The sequence below is a fragment of the Aquarana catesbeiana genome, linkage group LG04, assembly GCF_042186555.1.
Source record: "Aquarana catesbeiana isolate 2022-GZ linkage group LG04, ASM4218655v1, whole genome shotgun sequence".
Classification (NCBI taxonomy): Eukaryota; Metazoa; Chordata; class Amphibia; order Anura; family Ranidae; genus Aquarana; species Aquarana catesbeiana.
In genome coordinates this window covers 196,397,746-196,418,813 of record NC_133327.1, presented here as the reverse complement: position 1 = coordinate 196,418,813, position 21,068 = coordinate 196,397,746, and the positions used below count along the sequence as shown (strand labels likewise).

Below are 21,068 nucleotides of genomic sequence, written 5' to 3'. Positions count from 1 at the left end.
AGATCAACACCAACATTAAAGTCGCCAAACATATTCTGAGCTTGAAGAAAATTCCAGGATTTTCAATATCTTGCATGAATCTACTAGTAGCTACTAGAAAATTCCAATTCAGGTGAAAAATATAGCAAAGAGGAGGAAGAAATCCTTTCTCCTTAGGACACTAAGTTAAATTGAGCAGGTGGGAGGGGATATAGCTTCTAGGGGGATGGTCTTCAATTGCTATGTGTCTAATGTCCATTTCTCCTGTAGGGGGCAGTATAACTCTTGGTTGCTTGTTATTAAAGAAATGACCCTCAATGGATGATACAGAAATGTTGTTTTGGAATAAGTGTAAAACTTTGTGGTTCTAAAATGCATTCCCTGCATTAAAAAACGTTTCACCACTTTTTGTGCTCCCCCCCCCTTCTCAATCACTTACCTGTCACCTTGCTCTATCCAGCGCTGTCCTTGTCTGCAGGACTGCTGCTCTCTCTTCCTGCTTTCACAGGATAGGCTCTTGCTGCTGTCAGCCACATCCTGCAAGGAGAGAGCAGGGGCATGGCCAAGCCACGCTGAGTGTGTCCATGGATGCACATAGTCCAGCTCGGGAGCGTGCCCACACATGTGTCCCCATAGCACATGACTTGCTATGGGGGCACACGCAGGAGAGAGAGGAGATGTCCGGTGGGGAACTCCAGAAGAGGAAGCAAGGGGACATTCTATGCAATACCACTGCACAGAGCAGGTATAGTGCCTTGAAAAAGTATTCATACCCCTTGAAAATTTACACATTTTGTCCTGTTACAACCAAAAATGTAAATGTATTCTAATGGGATTTTATGTGGTAGACCAACACAAAGTGGCACATAATTGTGAATTAAAAATTATAAATGGTTTTCATTTTTTTTTTTTTTTTTTTTTACAAATAAATATGTGAAAAGTGTGGTGTGCATTTGTATTCAGCCTCCCTGAATCAATACTTTGTAGAACCACCTCTTACTGCAATTACAGCTGCAAGTCTTTTTGAGTATGTCTCTACCAGCTTTGCACATCTAAAGAGTGAAATTTTTGCCCATTCTCCTTTGCAAAACAGCTCAAGCTCTGTCAGATTGGATGGAGAGCGTCTGTGAACAGCAATTTTCAAGTCTTGCCATATATTCTCAATTGGATTTAGGTTTGGACTTTGACTGGGTCATTCTAACACATGAATATGCTTTGATCTAAACCATTCGATTGCAGTTCTGGCTGTATGTTTAGGGTCGTTGCCCCAGTCTCAAGTCTTTTGTAGACTCTAGCAGTTTATTTTTAAGATTGCCCTGTATTTGGCTCCATCCATCTTCCCATTATCTCTGAGCAGCTTCCCTGTCCCTGCTGAAGAAAAGCATTCCCACAACACGATGCTGCCATCACCATGTTTTACGGCTGGGATGGTGTGTTCAGGGTGATGTGCAGTGTTAGTTTTCCGCCACACAGCATTTTGTTTATAGGCCAAAAAGTTCAATTTTGGTCTCATCTGACCAGAGCACCTTCTTCCACATATTTGCTCTGTCCCCCACATTGTTTCTCGCAAACTGCAAATGGGACTTCTTATGGCTTTTTTTCAACATTGGCTTTCTTCTTGCCACTCTTCCATAAAGGCCAGATTTGTGGAGTGTACGACTAATAGTTGTCCTGTGGACAGATTCTCCCACCTGGGATGTGGATCTCTGCAGCTCCTCCAGAGTTACCATGGGCCTCTTGGCTGCTTCTCTGATTAATGCTCTGACCAGCCTGCCAGTTTAGGTGGACGGCAATGTCTTGGTAGGTTTGCAGTTATGCCATACTCTTTCCATCTTTGGATAATGGATTGAACAGTGCTCCGTGAGATGTTGAAAGCTTGGGATATTTTTTTATAACCTAACCATGCTTTAAACCTCTCCACAACATCATCCCTGACCTTTTTGTTGTGCTCTTTGGCCTTTATGATGCTGTTTGTTCACTAAGGTTCTCTATCAAACCTCTGAGGGCTTCACAGAACAGCTGTATTTATAATGAGAATAAATTACACACAGAGAGGGACGGAATAAAAATGCATGCCAAACTTTTCAGATATTTATTTGTAAAACTTTGTAAAAATCGTTTATCATTTTCCTTCCACTTTAGAATTATTTGCCACTTTGTGTCTATCACATAGAATCCCAAATCCCAAAAATAACTTGCTGCAGCTAAACCTCTTTGCAGATGCTATACTTTAGCCACCAAAGCAAACTAATTGGCTTGCAATCGCTTGGTGGAAAAGCTGATTTACGATACCTGCACATCATTGCTCAATCCAACATGCGCGGTACATAAAACACTTAGAAGTGTATGAAGCAATTTAAAGATTTAAAGGAACAATAAATATAAAATAGATATTTCAGTTTGGTACATTTTAAGAAAATAAGCAAACTAATGGTTTATTTTTTGTTATCAACTAAGAAAATGTAAAAACAAACATGAAATAATTAAAAAAACAGTAGAAGCATTTTATACAATCAAACACAGGACAACGCAACATGTATTCAGTATATATGCAAAAATTGTTTTAGAAGAGCAGGAAAAATAAAAATAAAAATCAGAAGCGTGCAGATAAGGGGAAAAGGGGAGAAACTTTAATCAAGGCAACCTGCCATTTTCAGAAGTGACGTTAAAATAAGTGTCTAATTGATTCCTTAGAGGTGGCAGTTGGGAATACTGAGTTATATAAGCACTTCATCCTATAAAAATCTGCAAATATGAGGGTACTCTTGGGAGCTAATGAATTCCCTCCATTAAAACATTGTCCTTTGAAATTCATAAGTGATCCCTCAAATAAGACATTGTAATGTTCCATTACCATGATATTGTTGTCTCTGGAGTACTATTTCTTAATGGTGTGCTTTTAAGGAGTTTGGATACAGGCCTGAGCTTCAGTTATTAGGTGACTCAAAAGGGTCACCTAAAGAGTCAGTCAAATTGTTTAAAAGCAACAAAGATTTCCTTTAAATGGACTAATGGTTTCTTATATCTGAGGCTAGTGGTGTGTGCTCTATGATTTAATACCTAGGTTTACACACCTGCTGGCACAATAAAGAACACATATTTTGTAGCAAGATTAGCTCCAAGGTGGGTGGAAATAGAGTTAGAACTTTGGCAGGGAAGAGAGAACATGTAGTAAAGGCACCACAAAATAAAAAAAGCCGGTGGCTGACTCAGATTATCAAACATTTTCTACTACTGAAATATCACTTTTGGGTCTACTGATCCTATAATATATAGCGTACCTATATATAAAAAAATAAATAAATAGAAGTTGACTAAGTCAGTAATAGTAATAATGACTACTGATTTCCTGATTTTGGAACTGCAGCCCAAAGTATAGCCATGTTCCAGCCTGGCTGCTTTTATGGGCTAGTAGGGCTGCACAGTGGATATGGACAGTATCCCGATTTGCATTGATGGCATAGCTTATCAGTGCTTGGCTATGCTTAGAATATGAGAGGTAGAGCTGCAACACCAAGGTGCCTCTAACTTCTGTGTAGAAGGAATTTTGTTAAGGCTAGGTGGGCATTGTTTGTGTAATAAATATGGCCCAATGTGCTTATGCAAGGTAACTCTGTGTGCATTGAGTGCTGACAGGTCCCAGACAGCTTCTTGAATAGCTTTCTTCACTTTCCCTAAGGTTGCATAACTTTGTGTACTCTATTATCATTATACATTCAGTCATTAAGCTCACACCAGAACATTCATAACTTCTCCTACCTGAATAGCTCCCAGATTTTCTACGAGTTGTTCTGGATTGGAAGAACCTAACAGGACAGAACTGACTCCTTCATTCCTCAGACACCAAGCTGCAAAGCAAAGACATCACATTTTCAATTGTAGTCATAAATTATAATAACAAAAGATCTGTTTGATAATATTTAATAGCAGCTGAAAGAATTAAATACTTATGTTTTTGGTTACCTATTTAGTTTACTTTTCTAGAATGTGTCATCATTTTTATGCTATTATTTTATAAGATGCATTTACTTTTTTTGGCTCCACATACAATATTCAAGGGCACTTTCTATCATGCCAAATACTAATGCACCACTTTCTTGAATTCACAGCAATCAATTAGTTGGCTTGTCTGTGATTGGATACTTTGGGGTTGATTTACTAAAGACAAATCGACTGTGCACTTTGCAAAGTGCAGTTGCTCCAGAGCTTAATAAATGAGCAGACGCTCTGCTGACTTTCATCTTCCAATTATGTGCAAGCAAGAATGCTGTTTTTTTTATTTTCCTTGCATGTGATTGGGTGTTCTTTGGAAAGTGAAGCCTTACCTCATTTACTAAGCTCTGAAGCAACTGCACTTGCAGACCAACTGCACAGTGCAAAGTGCACAGTCTAGTTGCCTTTAGTAAATTAACCCCTTTGTATCATTGCAGATCGTTGTTTTTATTTTCATTGCATTATTAGGACCACCAAGCATGAGCTGGGGGATAAGGGGGGTAAGGCACTAAATCTCTTAGAGATGTGTGCAGTAGATGACAGAAGGAATATCATATTTCTGGATATTCAAGCATTGACCTGCTCCCAGCATTCTTCAAAGCTTAATTTATAGTTTTAATGAAGGTTTTTTTTTTTTTTTTTTTTTTTTTTTTTAGACATCTTTGTACTTAAAGTGATTGTAGAGGATATTTTTATATTTGAAATAAAAAAAAAAAAGATGTTATACTTACCTGCTCTGTGCAATGGTATTACTTACCTCCTCTTCTGGAGTCCCTAGCTGGTGGTCTCCACTCCTCCTTCAAACAGGTACCTCCTCAGCAAGTCGTGTGCTGAGGGGGCACCCATGCGGGTGTGCTCCCGAGCTGTGCTGTGGGTGTCCATAGACACACATAGTGCCAGTAAGCCACGCACCTGCTCCCTCCTCACAGGAGTTTGACTGAAAAGCAGCAGGAGCCTATGGCTCCTGCTTGTTTCTCCTGTGAGACCTGGAAAAGAAGGAGCAGTGTTGTAGCTGGAACAGCACTGGATCAGTGAGTCAGGTATGTTTTTAGGGATGGGAATGAGGAACAGGTAGTGGGGAATTTTTTTACCTTAATGCATAGGATGCATTAAAGTAAAAAAATGATTAGACTTCAGATCCACTTTAATTTAATGTCTGACCACATATCATCTTACCTACTGCAAGTTGTGGCAAAGTGCACCCAAGACGCTCTGCTATTGGTACCAAGTCTTTCAGCTTGGATTGTTGTTTCCGACCATCCTCACTCAGTATTTTGTCCTTCAACCACTGGTAGCACTGGTACATGACAGAAATAGAAATCAAAATGTGATGGAAGGAATATAGAAAAAGTTGCATAACTAGTAGGGATGAGTGAACTCATTTGGCCAAGTTCAGATCATATTTGGATTTGGCCAAATTACATAAAGCTGATATGTACAAGATATGGTCAATCTATTAAACATGGTTTGCTCTTATTTTAAATGCATGTTTTAACCTTTTATTAAATAAAAATATGCAAATTTCCTGAAACACACTGTCACTGTACTAAGTATAAAGACCTGCAGGAGGAGGCTTTGTGGTTCCCCGCTGTACTAATGCCAGCCTGTATTGTAACAAGGACTGACTGATGTCATTGACCAACTGAAGCACTGAAAACCTCCCAGCTTCACTCACTTCAATTCTGTTTGCAAACCCACTTTTTTTTTTTTTACTAAAAAACATAAGGACAACTGTGCCAGAACACCTCTGTAGTTAGTTCTTTTTCATTATATTGCCCGATAAAAAGAGAGAATGTTGCATTTTGAATAGTTTTTTCACTTAATGTTTTCCCCTGACTGGGAATAGGTAAGTTGTAGATATACCGACTACTCCAGGAATCCCATATTTCCTCTTGGAGCACCATAGCTGCAAAACAGCCTGGTAAACCTTCAGAATTTGTCTAGTGTTTGGAGACAGGCGCCATGTGTTTTTTTTTTTGGCCCCTTCTTTTAACACAAGAAGGGCGTCCATGTGCCAAGCCTAGTGATTCTGATGCCTTCAGAGAGGTAAATTAAATAAACAAAAATGACTAAAACATTAATAGCAAGAAAACCAGAATTTTAATAAGGCACACCTTTCAGCCTGTCTTACATTAAACAGCTGTACCCTTCAAAATGTACCTCAGAGAGCTCCCAGTGATAGTAAGGCTGTTTGTTTTACAGTGAACACTTGTTTTCATCAGACATCTAAAATGCATGTGTTCCCAGCTGATTCTCTGCTTACAGAGTACATATGGACTGGCAGATTCATCGAGAATGTTAAATTAACATTTTGCTTTATGAGGTTACATAAAAATGTCTGTAGATATTTTCACTATTTTCCACAGCTGCTGCTATGTGCTGCATGGTAATTGAACTAATGTTATGATCACAAACTAATGGGTAATTCTTTTAATTTAGAAGAACTATGAAAACATTTTATGAGGATTCAAAGTAACCATCTTCTATAGCAAAGATTTACCCTATTCTACAGTAGTTTGACTGGACATAGGAGGTACTTTGATAAAGTGTATGTAAACCCGAACAATGAACTTAAACAATTAACTTCTCTTATTTGCTCTCTTTTGGTCTGTTAAATATACCGTTAAAGCATTTTGTTATATCTGTTCAATAAATTTTAAAAAAATACCTGTTGGCATGTCAGAAATTCAGGGCTTTCCCTTGTCTTTTGCACACTTCCTGTGTTATCCCAAGGAAACTAATTAGCCTTCCTATTTGTTATCTTGGACTTCGGAATAATTAACGTGATTGTAAAGTCTTGTTTTTTTTTAGTTAAAAATAACAAACATGTTATACTTACCTGCTATGTGCTGTGGATTTGCACAGAGCAACCTGGATCCTCCCAGGGTCAGTGCTAGACTAATTTGCGCCTTAGGCAAGACCAGTTACTTGATGTCCCCCCCCCCGAAAATAAATAAATGTTTACAACACAGGTCACTACAGTATGGGTGAACAGGGTCACCTGCATATGTGGTGTCACTGAAAAAATGGGGCAAGCAGGAGGGAACAGTACGGGACGAGCAGGAGGGAACAGTACTGGGCGAGCAGGAGGGAACAGTATGGGGCGAGCAGGAGGGAACGGTATGGGACGAGCAGGAGAGAACAGTACGGAACAAGCTGGAGAGAACAGTACGGAACAAGCTGGAGGGAACAGTACGAAACAAGCAGGAGGGAACAGTACAGAAGGGCAGGGGGGGCATGGGGACAGGAGGGCAGAGTACAGGGGGGCAGAGTACAGGGGGGGCAGAGGGGCACAGTACAAGAGGGCAGAGTACAGGGGGGGAGAGTGGCATAGTACAGGAGGGCAGAGTACAGGGGAGGAGAGCAGAGTACAGGGGGAGAGAGGGCCACAGTACAGGGGGGCAGAGTACAGGAGGGAGAAGGGCACAGTACAGGAGGGCAGAGTACAGGGTGGAGAGGGACACAATACAGGAGGGCAGAGTACAGGGAGGAAGCGTACAGGAGGGGGTACAGAGCTCTGTGACCTGGAAAGGGCATAGTATCCAGGAGTAAAGAGTCAGACTTACCATGACCATCTGAAGAGCAAAGCCATCCGTGACTCCAGTGTGCAGCTCCAGGTGATCCGACTGCTCTTATGCTTCCCAGTGGAGGGGGAGAGATAACACACACCCCGCATATTCGGATCTGTCTCCCTGTGTGCACTGCACTTTGAGCTGCATGTGGCAGCGGGAAAATACCAGGCTCCCGAGATGGTTACACATAGGGTCTGCCACCAAGTGTCATCAGACGGCACTCTAAGCATGCCCCATTCCAAGATGGCTGGCTGGCTGTTAAATTGTGCATGTATTTTACCGTTATACCATTTGTATTTGCCAGTGCCCGGTGGAGCTGTTATTATTACTGACAGGCAGCTTCCCCACATTCACAGTCTGCTGGAAACTGTGGGGGCAAAACTTCAGGGGCTCCCCATGCACCTCGGGCCCCTGCACGTGCGTTAAGATGGCCTTGCCTCCACGGTGTCTCCTCCCCTTCCCAGTCTTCGGGTGTCTGTCTCTCTTAAGGGTCAGTCTCCTGCGGGTTCTGCTCGATGGTCTCCCGGCTCATCATGCCCTTCCCATCGGAGCTGTCCCCGGCTCGGTTATTGGGTTACAGCCGGCAGCTCGGAGTACTGAGAGGTGGAGAGAGAGGATGAAGCCCCCCGCACAGTACCCCTCCTTCCTTCTGAGCCAAGACCTGCACTACGCCCCCTTCCCCCGCCCCCAGACATGTATCTGCTGGACCCCGCACACCCCCCAGATGGAGCGGGGGACCCCCAGAGGAAGACAGTATACCGGATCTCCTTGACCCTGGTGAAGAAGGAGCTGGTGTTGGGGGAGAGCTGGCTGGCATGATGTCCAGAAGAGGAGGAGAAGAGGACAGTAAAGGAGGAAAGGAGACCGACACTTTCCTCCTGCACCCTGGACTACGGAAAAGCTCCCGGCACTGACAAGCTCCCGGCACCCCCTCCTCGCGGCGGAGAGTAGGGAAACCAGTGGTCATGGCTGCGGCCTAGGCGGCTGCCTAGTGGTACCGCCGGCCTTGGATCCTCCCCTTTTTGGGTCCCTCTTCGGTGCTCCTGGCCCCTCCCTCCTGTTGATTGCCCCCACAGCAAGCAGCTTGCTATGAGGCATCCATGCCGCACCACAGCTCCCTGTGTCCATTCAGACACGGAGCTGCGGCCTGGTCCCACCCCCTTTCTCTCCCCATTGGCTGACTGACTTTGATTGACAGCAGTGGGAGCCCATCGTTGCAGGAAAGAAAATCGCTCTATTCCCCCAGTCAGTCAGTGTTAGGGGAATCCCTCCTGTGGAACCATTGTGCTCTCCCAGCAGCGGAAACCGTCCGCGCTGGAAGAACACAGTGATCACTGCTATTGGCTATAATAGCCACTAGCAATAATCACATGTAAAATCCAACAGGCTGGTTGTACCCAAGTTGATCCAAGTTGATCAACTTGGGTACAATCAGCCTACCCAGACATGGTTAGAATCTCTGACGGTCTGGAATTGTCTATGGCCGGCTTTAAAGTCTATGTTGTGCATTAGGACTGGGTGGTTTATCAAAAAATAACTGGGCAAGGCTGTCACCACTCACCATTTCTGGCAGATCAACAGGTATTTTTCTGTATTTGCAGGGTCTTTAAATGAATAGAAAATTAGGTAATATGCATGTATTGAAGAGATTTTCTTTTTTTTTTAAATTATTTTGCCCTTACATACACAATACCTTTAGTGATGCGCGCGTACTTTCAGGAACCCCATTCTCATATTTTCCAGAGATAATGCCACAGGCAAGGGGTGACCATGTCATTGCACCCACACCTGTAAAACAGAACCATTTTAAATTCCCTGGTAAATAATCAGCTTCAGATTTTAGAGGAGACTGATCCTGTAAGGAACATTATGAAGTGTACAATAAATTATGAAAATTACACATATTGTACCTCTGGCACTGCTCTGGTCAGGAAGGAATGTTATGCAACTAAAAAGATGCACTCTACCTTGTTGCTATTCCAAAATATGTATTGAATGTGTTCACCTGACGTCACACTGGCGATTCTAAAGTACTACTCCACTTTACTCTAAGAACATTGCTCCCTAATTAGAATTCGACTAATCAGCTAACCTGAAGAAGGGACATGTCCCCGAAATATGTAGTGTCTCCCATCGGCGATATGTGACTCTCTTTGCTCCCTTGGCATCGGCAGTTCCTAATTGGCCCCAGCAGCAGGGTTTGTCCATACTCTTCGGATTCCCTTGGCTGACTTCCGCCAGGCTGTGACATCACTTCCGGGCTTTGTACACAGTGTGAGCGGCCGCTGTATACTGGCCCCAACAGTCCCAGTGCCTGCAGTTTGGTTCCCCCTTCATCAGACCCCTGGCCTTACGGTCCTGGACGGGCCCCCCACCAACGATGTTCTTTGTCCAACGGCTTTGTGCTGGGTTTCCCTAAGCCCTGTGTCATCCATGCGGCTCCAGCCTCCAGGTACTGTCGGTTTTTTAATCCAAGTCTCTGTATGACCATCAATTGAATGCCGTATGCCCTGGTGAACATTTTATTATTTTTTTAACAATAATAAAAAGCTTTTACTTTGCCTCTGAGGGTCCTATTTATGTCTGGTGATCAGCGCTGTTCACCCCTTTGATTATATCTTCCTTATTAGCAAGAATGATGAAGAATTGAAATCGATAGCAAGGAAGAAGTCATGGAGTGATATCTTGCTGGTCCAGCCTGCAAGCAAGCGATATAGGTAAAGATGTGTGGAGATTCTGTCATTGACAATTTGTTTCAAGTGACAGAATTTGTAATGTAACATGGCGCTTTGCAAAGATAATTTATTATATAAGTATGTCCAACAATTATCCTTTTAGAAGGAAAAATGAAAATAGAAAAAAAAGAAATATTTGCAAATATTTTATCTTTTTTTTTCTAGGCAGGAATAATGTTTTTATCTTTTACTCTTTTGGAAAATATCTTCTGTATCCTGTTTTTTCTACATAAGCAGGCTTTGGGTGCATATTTTTTGCAATAGCTTTTGTTGTCCATCTATGCCCCCTAAGCCATCAATAGTGACTGCTACACATGCATGTAGTAAAGATGAATTGAACTAACTTGGAGTACTGTGCTACTAGCATTACTGGCTACTACATGATACAAACCATTGGCTACTACGTGTAGCAAATGCTGGCAATCAATAAAGGGCAATCATGTACTTGTAGACTTACATGCAATTGTAGACTTACCTATTTTGTGATACAACTCAGGCAGTTGGATTTCCACCTTCTCTCTTTGAAAGAGATGATATTCTGCTTGTTCACAAACTGGTGGTATAAGGTTGAACTGTCTGGCTACTGAATATGCTTCCTAGAAGCAAGAAATTAGATTATTACTGTATGCAGTAAGTACTCAATATCTATCTATATTATACTTAGGCTACATTTGCATGGGGGAATTGGTCCTGTGTGAATAACAAAGGCAGTAATCTGCTGATTCCTGATGCTGTTTTTGCCACCTGTGGCCACTGAGTCTGCACACTTTAATGACTGGTCTTCAGTGGCCGCAGCTATCCGTGGCTGTTCGCACAGCCAGTGATCACCGCAGGTGAATACTGGCTGTGCGAACAGCCATGGATAGCTGCGGCCACCGCCAAACTGTCATTAATGTGTACAGGATTGGTGACTTCAGCTAGCCGCACACAGGTGGAAAAAAAAAGCAGCAAAAATCAGCCGATTACTGCCACTGTTAATTGGCACTGGGACAAATCGCTCACGTGAATGTAGCTTAACCCCCCTGGCAGTATTTCCGAGTCTGGCTCGGGGTGGATTTTCAATACCAAAAGCGGTATCCCCGAGCCAGACTCGGGATCGCATCGCAGGATCCAGGAAGAGTTTACTTACCTTGTCCCCTGGATCCTGCAATGTCTCCCTGCTGTGATCGGCGAGCCGCTGTGTCTCGCTCGATTCACAGTGCCGAGCTCCGTTCCCTGCGAGCGTTGCGACGCACGGGGACGGAGTTCGGCGGCAAATTCAAACAGTAAAACACACAGTGTAGATACAGTATACTGTAATCTTACAGATTACAGTACTGTATCAAATAATGTCACACCCCCTTTGTCCCTAGTGGTCTGCCCAGTGTCCTGCACGCAGTTTTATATTGTAAATACTGTTCTTTCTGCCAGGAAACTGGAGATTGTCCATAGCAACCAAAACTGTCCCTTTACATCAAAAGTGGCTTTAGACCAGCTAGAAAACTGCGATAATAAATTAGAATCACTCGCAGTATTGAGTGATAGTGATTTGTGGGGAAATCTGTCACCAAACACTAAAACGAAACGAAAGCGACAATTCTGCAACTGAGCAAATTTCAGTGTTTTTGATTTGATTACATTATTGAATAATTTTTATTATTATTATATTATTAATTTTTATAATTATTTATAGTTATTTATTATATTATACATTTTTATTTCATTTTTTCAAACTTTATCATACCTGGGATGTCTACTAGACTCTTGTTGGGACAGATTTAAGTGAATTATTCCTAAGAATTACAGGCCTACAATATAAAATGCCAAATTTCTGTGCAAAATAATGGTACCGCTTTCAGCACCTAAAATCTGAAATAATCATACCGCCAGGGAGGTTAACTGGTTTAACTTTAATGCTCTCTTCATCAACTCCTTTCTAATAATTCAGAGGTGATTATGGCAATTCTTTGTCCAAAAGAAGTTTACAGGATACAGGGATATGAGTATGAAAGTTGCATTGTTGATCCAAGAAAAAAAATGTATCTGACTTGGCTATTCATTGTTAAAATGCAAGCAAATCAGAAGACTGGCTGAACAATATTACTAGTCTATTGGCAAGCAAAATAGGTTTAAACATTTTATAGGTATTTAAATATTGTATTTAACTGTTTATCTAGAGTTCCTCCTAATGTAATCTATACAGTTATAGCATGAGTGATTGTAGTTTTTATTTTAAATTGTTTCTTATTGGAATTATTTATGCGTATGAAAAATGTAATACACCATAAAATAAAATATAATCATTCACTATACTAGAAAATAAAAAAAATATTATTTACTTAGTATTAGGTAATTTCTAGGCATACTTTACCATAATTTCCATCGCACTCCAGCGTGATGTCCCCCAGTACATTGCCATCCCTTGATTAATTACATGGGACATTGCCCTGACTATTTCTAGAAAAAAACACAAATGTGAAATTAAATATATTCAACACAACAAATTGTAAGAGATTATTCCATTATGACACTGTAGGCCAAGCTGTAAGCTAACCTGCAGATAGCTGGTTATCCCCAGCTTGTTAAAGATATCTTGCTGCACTGACCTTGGGTTCCATAAAAATGGCAAAAGAAAATTCTGCATGCTGTCTGTTGTAGTGACATTAGCAGTTAGAATATTATCAGAATACTATAGGAAACAAGGCGGGGATGTGCTCAGGAACCAATTTGTAAGGCAATAGTATATATCTTACAGCTTTTTATTGGTTCCTTACTTTAATAGCATTTGCACATTTTCTTGCATCTTTTCCACATACATACGTGTATTACACCAAATAAAATTATAATTTTTTCCCCAAAGTTGAGGTTACACATTAAGCTTATTTTATATCTCCAGACACAAGCAAGGCATTTGTTATAATAATTAAAAAATAACAGTAAAGAGTAAATTCCTGGTGCTAGAAATATTTAAAAATTAAAGCATTTCAACCTAAATGGTAGAACTAGACGCTCAGTAATCAGCAGAGTAACACGTTGGCCTCTGCAGTTTGCCTATATTTATGATATATATATATATTATGATGATTTTTGAAATCTATTATTTTCTTGGCCCCATTTATTTGCTGACTTGCACCCACAGAGCTGCATAAATATTCATTTGCAGCTTAGAACATCAGTAGTTGACATATGGAACTCAAGGGGGCAGTGTTGTTTCAAACACAGCTATTCAATGATTTGTATTACGCCTGATGATAGAAGGCATAACAGCGGCATATTTATTTTTATTTAAGCACACATTTGTTTCCATCTAGTTTGAGTAAAGTAAGAATATAAAAAATGACAAGCATAATGCATATTGTAGATTGTTGTTCAAAGGAAACCTATCATGAGAGAAACTGCCATTGCTAAGCCCTTCCTCTGAAACCACTGCTTGCTTGGCTACCCTTACATTTGGGCCTGGAACAAGCACTCAGAGAAGGGTTCGCCTTTCTCTAAATTAATTGATCATCCTACTTGTTCTGGGTCAGTGTTTAAGCAACTCTTTTATAAAACTGCTCCTTCCTCTTCTAATCTTAGTGTGCCATGCAGATGATTGGAGGATATGGATAGACTGGAACTCCAGATGAATAGACTGCAAGACACTGCATCTTCTCCTGATATATGAGTTGCTCTGTATTCCCCGGGATCTAGGTGAAAGAAGCATGACATCAATCTCACCTTGGGGCTGCTGGCGCCAGGTACCTTTTGAACATAGAGTTTGTTCTCTTTGCAAGGGAATTTTTCCCAGAATTTAGTGAAAGTGGCCAAATTGCACCTGTAAAGAATACCCAATCGTATGCAAGGAAAATAAAAAAAAAAAACAGCATTTCTGCTTGCACATGATTGGTTGATGCAAGTAAGCAAAGTTTTACCCCATTCACAAGCTCTGCGGAAAATTCCCTTGCAAGGTGCAAAATCTCTTGCAAAGTGAACAGTCTGCTTGCCTTTAGTAAATCAACCACATAGTATGAGCTAGGGACTTTTGCTGGGGAAGGGTGTCTAAACATTATAAGCGGACCTATTGAATAGCATGTGGAAGGGTTAGAGCTCCTATTTGTTTTTTACTGCAGTATGTGTTCTTGCTAAGCAGAGTCGTTCTTTCTATTTGACCACTGGGACAGTAAGTGAAGGAAAATCCAAAATGTTAGCGTTATCCTGAGAACAAGAGGTAGTAAATATGTTCTGGTGTCATCTTTCTAAGAGCAGAAATCACCTTGAATTGTAGAGGTTTTATCTATCTTCCTACTGCATTTCTGCAACAGGAATTAACCACTTAAGGACCGGGCTTCTTTTTTAGATGTGTTGTTTACAAGTTAAAAACATTTTTTTTTTTGCTAGAAAATTACTTAGAACCCCCAAACATTATAAATTTTTTTTTCTAACACCATAGAGAAAAAATTGGCGGTCGTTGCAATACATTCTGTCACACCGTATTTGCACAGCGGTCTTACAAGCGCATTTTTTTTTTTAAAAGATACACTTTTTTGAATTAAAAAATCAGACAACAGTAAAGTTACCCCGATTTTTTTTTATATTGTGAAAGATAATGTTACACCGAGTAAATTGATACCCAACATGTCACGCTTCAAAACTGCGCCCACCCGTTGAATGGCGACAAACTTGTACCCTTAAAAATCTCCATAGGCGACATTTAAAAAATTCTACAGGTTGCATGTTTTGCGTTACAGAGGAAGTCTAGGGTTAGAATTATTGCTCTCGCTCCACAGATCGTGGTGATACCTCACATGTGTGGTTTGAACACCGTTTTCATATGCGGCGCTACTTACGTATGTGTTCGCTTCTGCACGCTCGGCGGGACGGGATGCATTTAAAATTTTTTTTTTTCTTATTTATTTTACCTTTCACTTTTTTCCTATTACAAGGAAACATAGAAAAATAGAACAAAGCATGACAGGACCGCTTAAATGTGAGATCTGTGGTCAAAAAGACCTCAGATCTCAAATTTACACTAAAATGCAATAAAAAAAAAAATTGTCATTTAAAAAATGAAAAAACAAAAATCGCCCTTTAAGAGCTATGAGCGGAAGTGACGTTTTGATGTCGCTTCCACCCTGCAGTGTCATGGAGACGGGTGGGGGCCATCTTCCCCTCACTTGTCTCCATGCACAGCCACGGGAAGGATCCGATTGCCTCTGCCACTGCTGACGGCTCCGGTAAGCGGCGGGGGGCACCGGATCACGGCGGGAGGGGGGGCCCCTTTCCCGCCACCGATAAAAGTGATCTTGCGGCGAATCCGCCTCAGAGACCACTTTTATCTTGTACCGGACAGCCAGCCAAACGCGGCAATACCGGCGTTATGGCAGCTAGCTGCTGCCATAACGAAATCCATCCTCAAAGTGAGGACGTATATCGGCGTGCGGCGGTCCAGAAGTGGTTAAAGAGAAATTTCCCTGATGGAACACAGAAGCAAAAAATTCCCTACCTATAAGCTTCTGAGATGTAAATCTGGCCCTGCCTGCAAATAGCATCAGACTGCACAAAAAGTACTACATACACTACTTTCAAAAATGCACTGAGCCAAATTTCATGATATTGCGGTACCATTAGACATGTGCACACTGAAATATTTCGTTTCGGAATTTCGTTTTCGTCCGAAAAATAAATTTTTTTAGTTACTCCTGAAATTCGTTTTTATTAATTTTGTTTTTCCTTAAAAATTGCATTCGCCCGAAAATCCAAATTACGGTCGAATCTGTCATTGAAGGCTTAAGGTGTCTGTTGAATGTTCAAAGAAGATTCAACCGAGCAGCTAAACTGTACGACGCCGTATAGTTTACCTGCTCCGTCAAATCTTCTTAGAACTTTCAACAGACACCATAAGCCAAAGTACGTGTGTACTTAGTTCTAGCTATTTTACTGCTCCTCCTCTTTGGTTACAATCAGCCAATAACATTCATCATCATCATTATTTTTATTTATTTTTTCTCCCCTACATCAAATCTTTTCTCCCCTACGTCGAATCTTTCCTCCCCTACGTCGAATCTTTTCTCCTCTACGTCAAATCTTTTCTCTCTATGTCGAATCTTTTCTCTCTATGTAGAATAATCTTGGACTAATAGAGTTAAGGTTAGGCACATTCGACCACAGGTTTGATGGACACAGATTGTTATTGTCATCATCATGTCGAATCTCCTATCTATATCGAACTGTTGTAGCAACGAAAAAGAAAATAAAGCATTTGTTTATGTCGGATCTTTCGTTTTTCGAACATTCTGCACTTTCGTTATCGTTTGTTAAAACGATAACGAAAATGCCTGAAATTCGGACGAAAATGCATTTGGACGAAAACAAATGCACATGTCTAGGTACCATGCGATCTTGTGTCCACAAACACACTGTGCTTGCGACCTGGTAGTTCATAAAGGCAGTGTGTTTTGAACTTGGTGCAGGAAACACTCATGGAACATGCCTTTCTGGCACCACGTTCTGGTGAGAACTGGCCCTAACAGGACACTGTGCCCAGTGATCTATGACTCCATCAGTGTTGTTCAAGTAGATCTCCATCTCTCGAAGGTTGCCTACCCCATCTTTAAGGTATTGACCATTTTTACAGCAGTAGTATTAGAACAGGAACTTTCTGCTTTAAATTAAAAGCTTACTGAAAGTATAAATCCCCATGAGCTGAAAACATCACAGTATGCATTGGACGTGATTACAAAATCTTCCCTTAACACTGCCCAGGGTATTAGACTCCCAGATGTCAGTTATCCTGTCACTGGTTATCTATAAATGGATGGAACACAAAGGCATTCATTTTATGTTAAACCGTTAAATGTGCAGTAACCATTCTTATGATTTTCTAATTACTGACATCAAAGGGGTAAATGTATGACTGGTGCTACTATTGCCATGAACTCGTGGTTTGTATTCATAATTATAACAAACAGATCCCGGTACTCATCCAAGCGACACATTGTTTAATTCATAGTAAATGGCAGTGTTTATTTTTATGCCCCTTCTTTAAATACCTATCTCCAGAGGACAAAGAACAGATCTTTTTCACTTAGCTTTTTACAGTTAGTATGTAAAAACAAATATAAATAATAACCTGCCCCAAAGATAATAGTTGTAGTTTAGAAAGAGTCCTTATACTAGCTAATGGTGTAACTCCAGGTGTAAAGTGAACCTTTCTAAACAAGACAGATCGGTAGAAGATCACTGTACACTGTATACCCTCTTAGTGTATAACCTTGGCATCATTTACATTCTCAGGAACAGAGAATATGTCACCCATAAACAAGCTACACCCAAATACTGGTTGGTATGGATAGGTGACAGTGTCAACAAAAAAGGCACCACCATCCCTGGATAGTATGTATAGATAGACAAATGATTTGGTGGGATTTTTTGGGTGCCAGGCAAAAAGAATTACTAATAGTACACCAAAGTAAAAATATATCAAAATTTATTAGACATAAGACAAATTTTAAAAAATTGTATTGGCTATACATATTTTACGCAGATATCAGTACACATCTAGTTAAATGATGGAAAAAGTCACTCAGCAATAGTATCCCGACTTGTTTCACCCTCTAGGGCTTCCTCAGTGGATGTTTGTTGAGAGACAGAGGTACAACAAAGGTGCACTCAGAAAAAATGCCATTGAAAGTCCAAACCCAATGTTCATCTGCCACTCAGTAGGAGATGTTTACCTGCGACTTGATGTTGAGCCAAACTAGGAAGACGGACACTGAGCTGCACACAGAGGAGCTGGCCGGGAAGAGCCCAGCGACAGAGCCATGGGACCAATCTCTGCCCAGTGAAAAAAGGAAGGAATGTAAGTGTGAGGTCCAAGGTAAACATGGGGCTATGGGGTGGTGGGTGGGAGTGAGAGGGAGAGGGAAGTGAGGGAGGGGGGGGAAGGGAGGGAAGAGGGGGAGGGGAAAATGGGGTGAGGGGATGGGGAAGTGGGGAGTGGGATGATGTGTAGATGCTATAATGTGTAAGTCCTGCCAGGGATAGATAAAAAGGACCCAGAGATGGGGGGGGAGGGGGCAAGGGGCAGTGAGGTGGGAAGGTAGCACCTGAAATAGTGTTAACAATGTGGTAAAGGTATGGTGTAATTAAAAGCAACCCAACTGGGTCTAGGAAAAGACCGGGGGTGCCAAAGAAGGGTATTATCTAGTTGGGAAGGTATAAGCCATAATAAATATTTACTTCAATTAATACTAAATATAAAAGATACACGCTTCAGCAGAGAGATTGATTTAATAGAAGCTATGCTATCGATCAGTATAGAAATACGTATATGTTGGTCATCTTATATAATAGAGGACCATAATCCTGTATACAGATCGTCTGTCCCCACTTTGAAAAAAGAGAGAGTGGGGGAAAATGCAGACGGTAACAGGTAATTGCAATAAGTGGATGCCCTGTATAATAAGCATAACTAAACAAATGCAGCGAAACTTAGAGAGAGAAACAAAAGGGAGAAGAAAGATCAAGCCCAATAAAGTGGTGAAAAAGTACTTGCCCATCCGTCCGGTAGATCTGATTGGATGGTAGTTGGATAGAAATGGACAGGTGGTCCGTTTCCATCCGAACGCCCCATAGAGAACAGTGGGATGTTTAAAAATGAAGACCTTAAAGTATACTGTAGTTTTTTAAATAAATAACGTGCTAGTACAAAAATTAAATCAATTTTGAAATTAAAATGAATACAGAGAGAGAGAGACTTAGTATTACAAATAATTACTAATAACAACAACACTTCTATATAAAATGCATTACATCTCATATAAACTGTTCTGCTCAGATCAGCAAATAATGCAGATTAAACAAACATTTCACATAAATGTATCCTGTTCCAGCATATAATGCAACCATGGACATATGTAAGGGTCCTCAAGTGACCCTTGTTAAAATCAGACTCGTTACCATAAGATATTGTATCATTTCCCACTGTTCCTATTTCCTGTGCACTTCCTGCAGATATTAGACAGAATACCAAAGGAGCTGTTACAAGTTCAGCTTGCACAGGAGAGGAGTTAAGATGTCCTTGTGGGAGCCGGTTTATGCACCTGTCACTCATGCATTGCTAGGAGCTGTGAGCCGAGAAGCTGCACAGCGTAATAAATCCTGTGCTGGAGCCCTAGCCAATTGATTGTTCTGGCCATTCCTGTTATCATGTCTGTTCATATTATCACATTACAGCTCGCTGTGAACGCTCATTCGCAGAGATCTCCAGCCATCCATAACTGTACTGACAAAGCACAGTTCAGCACTTCTACAACACACGCTGATCAAAATCATTCTACGTGACACAGAGATGAGAGAAAGTCATATGTGCTTTGTACTTGACTGACGCAAGTCATCACATGATCACCGTTTGTGGTGTAATGTTCCATTTACCAAGCAACAACCAGAGTAATAGAGACTGTAGTGGTAATAATAATTATATAAAGATATTCCCTATTTATGGATATTTATATTCAATATCTATTTTCTATTTGTATTTATTGTGGGTTGCCTTGCAATGTAATGACTTCTCATGTGCATCAGGAATGTTCTGGAATTTGGAAAGAGTCGCAAAAGATCCCAATTTGACTTTGCTATTTCTACTCTATTCGATCTTCTTTATACCATTATGGAAAACATTCGGTGATCAGATATCAGGAAAAGAACCAACTACAGAGGAGCTTGGATGTCCACAGAACTCATCTCTAACTGGAATTTTGAAATCCCACTTTTTTGTACTCCAGTGAGCTGCGAGCCAGGTCATTCCCAGCCCTGCCAGCTTCTGTGAGCCCATAGCTCATTGGAGTACAAAAAAGCAGACATTTGGAGTTTGGGTTGGAGAGTTTGGAGGACACCAAGCTCATGTCTAGAACCAACATACAAAATGTATTCTATCATACATTTATACGCAATTATAAAATAAGCGCTAGTCCAGCTAGGAGAGCTGGACAAGGCCGTAGAAGGTCCATAACCTATCAGCAGGACCGCACACCCCAGTCCACAAAATGCCCTTCCAAGGATCTTCAACACTATGCTGGCTGGCCGGCATAGTAGTCACTGGTGGAGTTTCCTAACAGCTATGCGGGGGCAACCGCACATGCGCTCAGCTCACAAAAAAAGGTTGCGCTGCTGAAGGGACTGAGGAGGAGAGAGCGGGAGTTGTTTATTTTTGTCTCCTTGGAGACCGATGGACAGCGCATGCGCTGTCACAAGACGGTGCCGCTCGCGGGACTGAGGGGGATGATGTTTACTCTTGGGAGACTTGGCAGTGAGAAAAAGTATATATGTATATATGAAAAAACCTTTGAAAACAAAAATGACATATATAGTGTAATACCAAAGAATCCAAAATGTGCAACGGTGCCATATCCACTTACATTTAGCGTGCAGAATCTTATGCCATCTTATTTCCACTGTGCAAGTGTTACCAAGCACTATGGGCCAGGGTTGCCAACGGTCAGTAAATGTACGGACAGCTTGTAAAAATCTGTGATTTTTACAACTGTCTGGCAATATCAGAGGCTGATAATTTGTCATGCTGTGTTTGACTTTTAAAGAGTAAACCAGGCAAATGACTTGTTATGGGTATTGTCAGTGTTTCCACTGTTATAGGAGTTCTGTAATTTTTTTTCAGGTTGTCAGTAAAAAATGTGCTCCACCAGCAAATTTTGCATGTTTTGTCAGTAAAAAATGCTGTGGGAGGTTGGCAACACTGCTATGGGCCCATTTGAAGTGTCTTTGCATGGGGGATTTCTGACACTGAGGGATTGAGAACCAGGAAGAGTTCTGGTGA

At 41.1% G+C, this 21,068-nt stretch overlaps 1 protein-coding gene across 3 annotated transcripts in view; it reads right to left on the bottom strand.

The window, feature by feature from the left end:
* The window catches only part of KCNAB1 (potassium voltage-gated channel subfamily A regulatory beta subunit 1), a 564,258-nt gene that overhangs the window by 13,632 nt on the left and 529,558 nt on the right, over window positions 1-21,068 (bottom strand). For all 3 annotated transcript variants that reach the window (XM_073626075.1, XM_073626076.1, XM_073626077.1), the window contains exons 9-13: window positions 12,630-12,715; window positions 10,755-10,875; window positions 9,238-9,332; window positions 5,149-5,269; window positions 3,739-3,827 (exon numbers count right to left, since the gene is read on the bottom strand). In XM_073626075.1, the coding sequence (XP_073482176.1) occupies window positions 3,739-3,827; window positions 5,149-5,269; window positions 9,238-9,332; window positions 10,755-10,875; window positions 12,630-12,715 (512 nt within the window). The remainder of the gene's footprint in view (window positions 1-3,738; window positions 3,828-5,148; window positions 5,270-9,237; window positions 9,333-10,754; window positions 10,876-12,629; window positions 12,716-21,068) is intronic.